General features: G+C 47.6%; 1 protein-coding gene across 1 annotated transcript; it reads right to left on the bottom strand.

The window, feature by feature from the left end:
* Nucleotides 1-9,177: 9,177 nt before the first annotated feature.
* Nucleotides 9,178-11,169, bottom strand: LOC123084330 (protein LYK5-like). The gene has a single exon (XM_044505992.1). The coding sequence runs from the start codon at nucleotides 11,167-11,169 to the stop codon at nucleotides 9,178-9,180; it is 1,992 nt and encodes a 663-aa protein (XP_044361927.1).
* Nucleotides 11,170-11,499: the final 330 nt, after the last annotated feature.

The following is an 11,499-nucleotide window of genomic DNA, read 5'->3' as shown; positions in this document are numbered from 1 at the left end:
GCACCTGTCTTCGCACCCTCGCCATTAGCATGATCTTTTGAATATACGATACATATGGACTCCCAGTTCTTGATTACTTTGGTCTTCTAAGACTTTATCTCCTTGCTTGCCTTGTTAGCCTGCACAATAAACACAAACTAGTAAAGCTACTGCCTTGTTATTCTACATATGCAAACTATATACAGAATGTGTACTCATGCTACATGGTTACCTCCACATATTTATCCCAAACATCATCACTATCCATGGATAGCCTATTATTGGTCCAACACCTAAGTGCTAATGGCTTGCTTTCTGTTCCTATACCTTTCTTGGTCAGCCACATCAACAAGCATGTCAATATGACAACCATCTACTGCTCCAAGTGCATTACCAAACCACTTCCATTTGTAATCATCGGGAGCTTGAGCGGTAGAGGAAGGTAGCTTTATGAACTCCCCATGTAGAGAGAGTAGGGCGATTAGGACAGCAAAGAAGTGTGTGCTGATGGTCCATAAAGAACGCTTGTAGGTGCCACACAACATCCTCAACTTAATACTATGACCAACTACAAGCAAAAACATTGCAACTTTCTCTTCCACGGTCACATATACACTATCACGAAGGCCACATCTCTCCCGTAACATGGTGCAAAGGTGATGAAAATTTCGTTTAGTTAGGCGCAATTGATCATAGCATGCCACTACAGATCCATCATACATGCATTTAAGCAAATATTTCCTATTCCTAATCTTGTCCTCGTCATCATTAAAAGTTCCTAGGTCCCTTGGTCCCCTATTCCGTTGTGTAGTAACAAAGGCTAAAGCAAGAGCACATGTTTCAACAAACAATTTAGTCAGAACAATTCTTTTCCTCTTCCGTCTTTTATTTTCTTCATTTATCCACTCAACTAACTCCAATTGATCCGACATTGATTTGTACAATTTGATTATCTAGGATGTAAAACATTGTAGCAAGACATCACATGCACAAATGCATAGAAAACATAGGGGATTTCTGCCATATACCTTCACTTGGCCTGTAGATTGACGCACAGCTCACAAATCTGCACAATATATATATATATAAACAAAAAAAATTAGTTAAAACAAAGAATAGAAAGGGAATGAACCAAGTTACATGTACAAGACTGGACAAAGTAAATCCTGTTGCTGCTTGAGTGACTGTGTCCAGAGGGAGAAGGTAGAGCACGAGGCTGACTAGCGAGAGGGAGAAGGAAGAGCACCAGGCGGATCGGCTAGAGGAGACCTACGCCTGTGTGACCGAAGCCCTAGTGCTAGTTGTTGTGGTTCTGCTATGCCCGCTGTGGTGCTGGTGGTTGGGGACGTGGATAACGGGAGGAGGGAACGAGAAAGAGGTGGGCTGGAGAACCGGCACCTCCGCCGCCGCGTCCTGCTGTGGCCGCCGCCAAGGTCCTCGTGGTGGCCCCCGAGATGCGGACGGGGATGGGAACAAGATGAAGGAGCGGGGAAGGAGATGTGAAGAGGAGGAGGGAGTGGGGCCGAATCGGACCTCGGAGCGGCCGCAGAGATCCGTGGGACTCGCCGCCGAGCTCCCTGGTGGTGGCGGCCGAGCTCCCTGGTGGTCGCCGTTGTTCCTCCCCTTCTTTTCTTTTTGCCCGAGGAGGGAGGGGATAAGGCAGCGAGGGGGTATGTTTTGCGGGAAAGGCCAATTCGGACCAAATCGGAGCGCCAAGGCTCCGTATCGTGGAACGACGGTTTGGTGGGAGGGAATACATCGCTGAATTTGGGTCTCATTTCCAAGCGACAATTCAGACTGCAGCCAAACAGTTGAATTGCAATTTGGAGAATACCAATTCCATTTCAGGCATCTCAATTGGGACATCCAAACGCAGTGTTAGTGGGACGGTGGTTGTTCGGGTGAGAAAAATCGGCCTTTGTTTGCTTATTGAGCCTTGTATGTTCTATGTCTGGCAACCTTGCAAATATTAAAACATGATTGATATTCACATGGAAGTTTCAAACCAATTTAAATATGATGTCCATCCTTTTTAACTTTTATAAGTATTTGAAGGAGATCATGTAAGTTACATAGGTGTTTTAAAATAGTTCCAGAGACGTGGTAGAGCTCTCGCATACTAAGATATCAGCTACCAGTTTGGTCCTATTCAAGAATAGATCACCTTTAGCACGCCTGGCTAACTGAATAGTCTCCCAGAAGATGGAATAATATTCTCCTCGCCTAGCCCCCGTTCCGGTGGTGCGTCTAGCATCGTCGATTGGCGTGTGGAGACGTGTCTCTGGTGGATTTGTCTTTGGTGGATCTGCTCAGATCTGATAATCGTTTGTCTATGTTGGTGTGTGTTCAGATTGGATCCTTTCAATCTACGCTATTCTTCATCAACGATGGTTGCTGTTCTGGTGCGCTGGTTCTATGGGGCCTTAACACGACGACTTCTCGACTGTCTACAACAACAACTTTTGCCTGGCTCCGGCGAGGAAGGGGCGATGACGGCGGCGCGCCTTCGGCTTGCTTCAGTGCTTATAGTCATCATTAGGTGGTCTACAGATCTAGATGTATTTTTTGTTATTTCTGGTATTCATTATACTGTCATAATTGAATATGAATAGATCGGAAATTTTATCGGAAAAAAAACCAATCAGCACTGATCCCATGTCTTGACGCACTTCTGTATCGAGACCAACAATTTAAATTCTAAATATACTAAACCTAGCCAGGTTTGATTTACTTTGTTTTTCTGACTTTTTTCAATCAGTGAAAATCCGGCCAGTCAGGTGATGACACGATAATTACTGGGGGAAACGGCGAGGTACGGTTTCAGGTGGATGCAGCAATTCCGCATGAGATTTTGGACATTTTGCCTGCCTCCCATGTGCGGCGCATGGTTTGTTTCGATTTGACTACGTGGATATGGCAGTTTCCTATTTAATAGATGGGACCCCATGCGGTTGTCAAAATGGATTTGCATGTGACCTGGTCAAAAGATTGTGCATGCGCTGCATGTTAAAAAGAGTCGCATGTTCGAGACGTCATATTATATACGTGTTGGTTTCCCTCTTTCGTGTTGGCTTATTTGAAGGTTTCCACGTTGGCTACTGGTTAGATTGCTCATTTGTATATTGACGCGTGGGCTGCTGTGTGGAACCTTCAGGCGGTGCCGCCTTAGACGTACGTTCTCGATGCTGCTTCCATCGATTGTTCTGGTTGTTTTCCGCTGCTGAATCTTCTCCAAGGATTACGTTCCTATAAATACCGTCCCATGCATCCCATCTTCTCTCCCGTGGCCATGGACGTGACTGAATAGCGTACGGGAAGTTGGTACTGAGGAGGCGACCATCTCTACCAAAATAGCACAACCGAGTCCTGGAGCGGCGGCGGTGGCAATGTTCCGCCGGCATTTTCTTCCTCACGGCTGCTGGGAACGGTGACCTGACCATGGAGGAGGGCTGCCGTGGCTCTTACGATGGCGGCCGCCAAGAGGGCGATCGGTTCTTACACCAGCGGTGGCTGTAGCGCAAGAAGGACGCTCTAATGGATGTGAGCTGGCTCTGCGTGCAGGAGCCCCGCGCTAGGAAGCGACGGAGGCAAGCGCGTGTGTGCCGGCGAATGTGGGCCCGCTGGGGATGCGGCGGCAGGGTGGAGAAGAAGCGGTGCGCGCGGCATGATAGTCTCGGCTACGCGGCGCGGGGGCGATTGGTTGCAGAAGCACGAAGCACGAAGTACGCGGCGCGGGGGCGATTGGTTGCAGAAGGCCAGCTGGGTTGCAGAAGCACGAAGCTCCCTCCTCACCAGGTTACTTCGTGCTCGACGTACGAGTCCACGTCGCCGGCGCCTCGACCCCACGCCCGCCCAGACCGCTAGCGCTCTATCGCCCCGTTCTACCGGAGCCGTCTGCCCCACGTCGTCGTCAAGGGAGATGTCGCGTCGGCTAGGCTACCGTGGAAGCGGACGCGAGAAGGCGCCCCCAGTTCATTGTCTGTCCGCCTCCGTGTCAGCTGCAGGAAGGTGAGCTCATGATTACTGCCTCCGGCTCGCTCTTGGCCGTGCACGCTGGCTTTCCTTGCGCTGCCTCGCGCGTGCGGCTTGCATGCTTCGGCTGCGTCGTGTGTAGTTCGCGGGCTAGATGTGTATCTGTGGTGTGCATGCTGTGCTTTGCTGTGCAGCGGCAAAATGCAGCCGTTGTTATTAGTTTTCTCGTGTTCTGGGTTTATCTTCCTCCGTTCGTCTTCTATTTGTGGCGGTACTGCGAGAGATAACTCAAACCCTTCAGTGCTTCAATGATTTGCTCTGGTGGCGTGAGATTTTGAATAGCTCCAACTGACCAAAGAAGTCTCTACATGTAAAGATCTGTTTTGTGCTAATCCGTCAATAAAAAACATGTAAAGATTGCCTGCTTTATAGGTGTGTACTGGTTTTGATTCTTCGCGTGCTTCCTTTGGCTTATTTTACCTTTTTATATGGCGAGGCGTGGTACCTTTGTGGTCCATCATCCGGGCCGATCGCTTTCTTGTTGGCCGTCATGTGGTTCTAAAAGTCTTTCTTTTGGCCGGGATCGCATATATGCTATTGTGATATGTGAAGATCCATGATCAAAGTATTAATAGAGCTCCTCCTTTTTTTTGGCGAATACTAGAGCTTCTCCTTGAGTGCATGTTTGCATGTATTGCTGATAATTTTTGGGTTATTACTTGTGGCATTTTCTGCATAGTTATCTTATGTTAGGATCACATCGTGTTGGGGCCGATTCTTGTGGATGGGGGTGAGCGGGCATTTATTAAATTGCCAAACAAAATTGTGGAAGTAATATTAACTTTGCCGATCTCACTTCTATGAAATCAGGTGTGGTTCATGTTTCTATTTCTTTATGTTCTTTTTAGTTACGATGATATATAAACTCATGCATCCACTCAAGTAGCATTATGCAACATTATATTATTGCATAATTCTTATTTTTGAAAGCCAAAAATCTATAGAAGCAAAAATGATCAGTTAGAGGGATGAAGGTATAATTAAGTGTATTAATGATATGTATACCATAGTGTGGTGGTTTTATCAGTTGTTATATATGTATAGATGATATGAATCAATGATGAAGTAATGTATGTTTATTATACAAATCAGCATTCCATGGTGATGATTCCCCATCGAATTCAATCAAGTTATACATGGATGGTATAAGCCCGGATAGAGATTGACTGTAGGAAGTTTTTCTTCTTCACATACTATCAATCCAATGTGAGCAACTTCATTACCCCTACTCCGAATAATTTTAGAGTGACTCGATGATACACCATTATCATCTGTCCAAAATTTAGACCATGCAATATATACGTGACATGGATGGACTGTATTTTCTTTTTACCTTGAGATCTTCGGAAACTCCTCAAAGAAAATTCAGGAACAACATGTTTTAATATGCTATGGTGAATCACGTTTATGTTTTACTTCTCCATTACATAACGTTCTATTTCTTGATAAAAGGAATTCTGATTCAGGTTTAATTTCATATGTTGTTCAAACATATAAACACTTGTTGTGTTGTGCTCTTGACATACAGAAGATACAGCCTATGGTATGTTTTTTTTATTTGAACCCATTGTGATGTTCAATTACTGAAGTCTGATGAATGAGGCTCTAATTATCTCGAGGATGATCCAAATTTTTAATATTTCATAGATAAATCGGATTGGGGTGGCACATGAGATTGCTAAGTTTAGCTTTAGTACTAAGTCTAATGGTATTCTTATGAAGTCTGTTCCACCCTGCATGGTGTATACTGTAATGAATGATTGTAAGAATATTTGTTCTGATTAATTAATATACAGCAATGATAAATCCCAAACGTTCGGATTTTAAGCATGGCAACCCGAACATTTTTTATGGCAACTTTAGTTCACGTGAGGTTGACATGCAATTTCCTGACAAAAAAACGAATTGGGATAAAGTTGCCATGTCTTAACAACTAAAGTTGCCACCACGTGTCAACTAAAATTGCCATGTAAAAACGTTCGGGATGAAATGCTTAAAAGTTGACGTTCGGATTTTATCAGGGTCCTTAATATATGGAGTGTTTAAAATAAACTAAATTTAATATGTGGGATAGTCTTATGGGCTACTATTCCACTCTTTCATAAAATTGACCAACCTTCATCTTCGGCATCATCCATCATTGGCACAGACCAGCTATGTAGCATTTCCATGTTTTCAATGAGAGAAACACGACCCCACATTTCAAGGATGGATATAGGCAATCACTATCTATACTCACCAACACGTAGCCACATATACTAAGACTCAATGACACATGCATACAAGATTTGACACATACAACAACAACAAATACACGACTGGTCCATGAAGGCATGAAATAAATAATTATTAATAAAAATTATCAACACATTAGTGTTTCTCCACTTCACACAAAATCTCAATGAAACACAATAACAATGCACGGTGTGCACCACGAAGTCACAAATAGAAGTCTGTTTTCAACACAAGAGAAGGAATGCACCAAGCAATGGCAGTTCAACGTGACTCATTAGCAGATAACCACCGAGCAAAATGAGTTGACAAGACATACTAAGATCGTACCAAACATATGGACTATTTTTTCCGACCTCATACCATCACATATCTATCTTCAACGTCGACAAACTGAAGATCCAATAACCTCATACATCGGCGCTAACCCACCACAAGATCGCACTCAACAATTTGCATAGCTCTATACCACTTCATTGCAGGCACCAGTCCCGCATGAGGCCGCACTAGAATGACATAAGCTACAAATGAATGTAGTGTGTTTAGTAGTCTTATTAAGAAAGTGGTGAAGTGTATTTCCTACCTTGTAAGAGATAGCACCCATGCTAATAATAAATGCATCCTCTCCAATTTGCTTTCACACATGACTTGCCTTTTTGTAACCAAAAACTTATGCATCTAGAATTTCTACTTCAACTTCTGATTAATTCACCAGATAAAACATATATATATATGATGTATCAACGGGGCGCGGCGTGTCGCCGCGCGGGCATAGCTAGTTGCTAGCTATTGCACTTTGTGCCACCGTCCTAGTTATGACCGCTAGCTATTGCACCTTGCTCTGCTATCGTACTTATGACCGCTATAGCAGCAGATAGTCTCCTTATTTGGCATAGCTCGTCATTCGCTATGGTTAAACATCATAAGTGGAGATGAGACAAAAAAATCCATATAATCATTTGTAAGCTGCTCCAAAACGACTACGTATACAAGTAAGTAATATGGAAAATAGAAACCATAATACACAAAAAAGGGTTTCTCCAACTTTATATTATAAAGCAACCGCATCAACATCAAGCATCATCGAAGGTTCAAGGTTCAAGCATGCAAATGAAACTTGCCGGTGATTACATCATGAGGACTCTGACCAACACTCATGATGTCCCAGCCAAAACAATAAAATAAATCATCTATCCATTGATGGATGGATTCAATTTAGTCCTCCCATGATACCATGGACTACGATAAACGGAGGACCATTGAAATGTCTTTTGACGAGATTAGAATGAGGGGAAATAATGGCCTTTGAAAGCTTGAAATATTTGTGCACTTGCCCTCCAGTGTTCACATTTACTTCTTGATCTGAACAGTTTTGCGAGGGCATATCTTAGTTGGTGAAAGGCCAGATCAAATTATGACTGCACTCTTGAGTTGTTGGAGGAGAAAATAAAGCCTCGTGGTATCATCACACGTTCTATATATTCACTAGTTCTCACGTTATTTCCAGTTGAGAGTGTACTTATACGATCGTCCCGCCACAGTTTGGCACTTGCTCTGGTGAAATCATTGTAGTAGATTGTGGGATTAGGAGACGTTAGGATCATGCAATCCAATCTCAATTTGGCATTCAGTATAGAATTAGTAGAAAGAAGTTGGCGAGTTGGGAAGAGCTTTGGCTGCTGGACGAAGAGCTTGAGCAATCACTATCATGATCCACATCTATTGCTTTTATAATTTGCATATTTAGGACATTGCAACTGGGCAGCCTTAGCTCCTCTCACATATTCAGCTACTTCTGCTGTCAAAATGCACGTCTCAGTCATTCCTACCGGTTGTTGCATGTACCTTTGTTTTCGCTTAGTAGGACGGTGGCTGTTCGGGTGAGAAAATTGGACTATGTTTGTTTACTGAGCCTTGTAAAATCTATCTCTCGCAGTCTTGCAAATACTGAAACAAGATTGAAATTTAAGTTTCAGGCCAATTTAATATGGTGTCAATCTTATAAATATTTGAAGGAGATCATGTAATTTACATAGGTGTATTTTTAAAGAGACGTGGTTGAGCTCTCACATACTAAGATATCAGCTACAAGTTCGGTCTTATTCCAGAATAGATCACCTTTAGCACGCTGGCTAATTGAGCAGCACTGATCCCATGTCTTAACGCACTTCTGTGTTGAGACCAACGATTTAAATTGCTAGTTATTGCACTTTGTGCCGCTGTCCTAGCTATGACCACTAGCTATTGCACTTTTTACTGCTGTCCTAACTATGACAGCTATTGCGACAGATAGTCTCCTTATTTGGCATAGCTCGTCATTCGCTATGGTTTAACCTCAGAAGTGCACATGAGACAAAAAATTACCATGTAATCATTTGTAAGTTGCTCCAAAACGACCATGTATACAAGTAAATAATATGGAAAATAGAAACCATAATACACGAAAAAGGGTCCCCGCTTTATATTATATTATAAAGCAACCGCACCAACATCAAACATCATCCAAAGTTCAAGGTTGAAGCACGCAAATGAAGTTGGCCGGTGACTACATCATGACGACTCAGACCAACACTCATGATGTCCCGGCCAAAACAATAAAATAAATCATCTATCCATTGATGGGTGGATTCAATTTAGTTCTCCCATGGCGGGTGATATTCTGTTAGGCATTTACCTTTTTTTTTGTAATTGATGATGGATGGATTTAGTCTCACCAGTTGCAGCATCAGTTGTCGTTGCATTCAAACTGTTACAGCATTTTTCATGTGCCGCTAGTAGCAAGACAACTACACTGACGTCTCTCGTTTGAGACTCGAGTTTTGGACACACCTGTGGATGCTTGTTTTATTTGATTGATGATGGTGCTAGCAACACAAGTCTATGATACGTACGCCGACGGTGACCTGCTCTGTAAAATGCGCTACTAATGTGGACTTATTGTTCCCGATCTGGACAGTAGGTGGAGATCCGGTGGCCGGAGGGTCCAATTGTACTGTACATCCCCGAGAGCGAAAGGAGCACCTTCGCCATGGACGGCCGCGCCCGGGGCTCCCGCGCCACGCACCTCAACGCCAACGTGAGCATGGCCAACGCCACGTCCAACAGGTACCGCCCGTCCAGCCGGCCGTCGATGAACGCCGTCACCCTGTCCAGCAGGTCGTCCTTGGCGCCGTCGCCCTCGCCCAGGCGGCCCAGCCGTTCCGCTTCCTCCCGAAGCAGCACCACCTTCCCGTTGTTCGCACGGCCGCCGTCGCCGTCCAGTGCCACCGCCGCCTCCTTCCCTGACAAGAGCTCAAGCAAGACGACGCCGAACGCGAACACGTCGAGCTGGGGGCCGATCTGCCAGTGCTTCACGTACTCGGGAGCTAGATAACCCTGCGTGCCCACCTCGTTCCCGGTCATCCACAGGCCATCGTCCTCGGCATCGGCGTCGACGGTGATCGCGCGCGCGTGGCCGAAGTTTGAGAGCTTGGCGCGGAAGCACGCGTCGAGGAGGATGTTACTGCTCTTGAGATTCCTGTGCACGTAGGGAGGGTCGGTGTAGTTGTGCAGGTAGTTGAGCCCGCCTGCCACGTCCAGCGCCACCTGCACGCGCCGGCTCCACCCGAGCACCTCGCCGCCGTCGACGTGGAGCCAGTCGCTGAGCGCGCCCTTCTCGGCGAACTCGAACACCATGTACGTGTTGCCGCCGTGCATGCAGAGGCCCGACAGGCGGACGAGGCTAGAGTGGTTCAGGCGCCCCAGGACGTTCACCTCGGTCTCAGCGCCGACGTCGTCGCTGGGCATGCGCTTCACGGCCGCGGCACCGCCGTTGATCACCGCGCGGTAGACCGACGAGTTCCCGATGCGCTGCTCCTTCGAGAAACCTGATGTAGCCCTCTCTAGATCCCCGTAGTCATGCACGGTCAGCGACCACACTGCCTCGCGCACGTCCACTGCTTCCACCGTCGGCCACATCAAAGCTCCCTTCGCTGGAGCGTGCCACGGGGTGGTCTTCGTGTTTTGGTCGCCGTGCCGCCAGCACTGACGCCATAGCACGAAGAGAGCGAGCATGGCACCCAAAGCAAGAGCGCTGCATCCAGCACTAACGCCGACGGTGACCCACCACCGGCTGGATTCACTGGAAGACACCGGCGGGACCAAACCAGATGACGATGCTGGTGGCGGTGCCGGAGGCTCCGGCAAGACTACCGCTATTTGAGACGTGGGCGGGTCCTTGAGCGGAACGAGCATGGTGGTGAACGGGTACACGGTGGTGTCCTCGTCGATGCTGTTGGCATGAAGCAGGGCCTGGTAGTCCGCGCCGAACCGTTGAGCGACGGTGAGCGCGTAGTCGTCCCAGTCGAGGACGTAGGTGACGAGGTACCTGACCCCGGCCGCGGCCTGCGCAGCCGACGGGCACGCGCAGCGGAGCGGCACGGTGAGCGCGACGCCGAGGTAGATGTCGCTGTCGCGCGCGTGGTTCTGCTCCATGAGCGCCTGGCAGGTGGAGAGCCCTTGGTACGTGTCGTTGGCGATGGAGAAGTAGGTCTCGTCGGCGAACTGGACGACGTAGGCGGCGTCGTGCTGGTAGAGCCCGGCGGCCGTGAAGGCGCAGGGGACGGGGACGAGGAGCAGGGTGTTGTTCCGGACCGGGGAGGCGACGGGCACGTCGTTGGCCGTGGCGATGGCGGGCGCGCTGGCATTGAGGAGGTAGGCGACGGTGACGGTGGAGCCGTAGCTGGGCAGGTCGGAGCGGAAGGCGACGTAGGTGGCGCATGCCGGGATGCTCGAGCTGTTGTCGCTGCAGGTGTAGCCGAGCACGGAGCTGCCGTTGTTAGCGTAGCAGTCGGACTGCGCGTTGGCCTGGTACTCGTGCTGCGCCGCCGCGAGCGGGAACAGCGCCAGCGCGAGGAGGAGGTGGTGGACGGCGGTGGCAATGGCCATCGCGGCTGCTGGGGCATGGCCCCGGAGATGGGGCATGGTCAAGCATACTTGTAGCTGTCAATGGCAATGGTCACCACGTACCCAGTCAAGTGTGATCGGGACGACTTTTCCAACCATTTGTTACGCAAGAGCTCAGCTGGCTGGACAAGACAAGAAACCCCACACCAACTTTCAGCTGGGTGGGCCCAGAGTCGTCAGCATCCTCCGTGGCGTCTTGCCAAGTCTTGTGAAAGAGTACACACGATCTTGGTCGTTGACGCTGATGAAAACACGCGCGCACACGAGAGACGTTGTATTTGGTGACCGCCTGTCATTGAGGTAGTTTTGTCT

The sequence above is a fragment of the Triticum aestivum genome, chromosome 4A, assembly GCF_018294505.1.
Source record: "Triticum aestivum cultivar Chinese Spring chromosome 4A, IWGSC CS RefSeq v2.1, whole genome shotgun sequence".
Classification (NCBI taxonomy): domain Eukaryota; kingdom Viridiplantae; phylum Streptophyta; class Magnoliopsida; order Poales; family Poaceae; genus Triticum; species Triticum aestivum.
The sequence above is the reverse complement of the archived record's forward strand: the minus strand, read 5'-3'. Positions and strand labels throughout refer to the sequence as shown.

Excerpts from the sequence above, each read along its gene's own strand:
- LOC123084330 (XM_044505992.1), bottom strand. The coding sequence starts at position 11,169 with ATGGCCATTGCCACCGCCGTCCACCACCTCCTCCTCGCGCTGGCGCTG.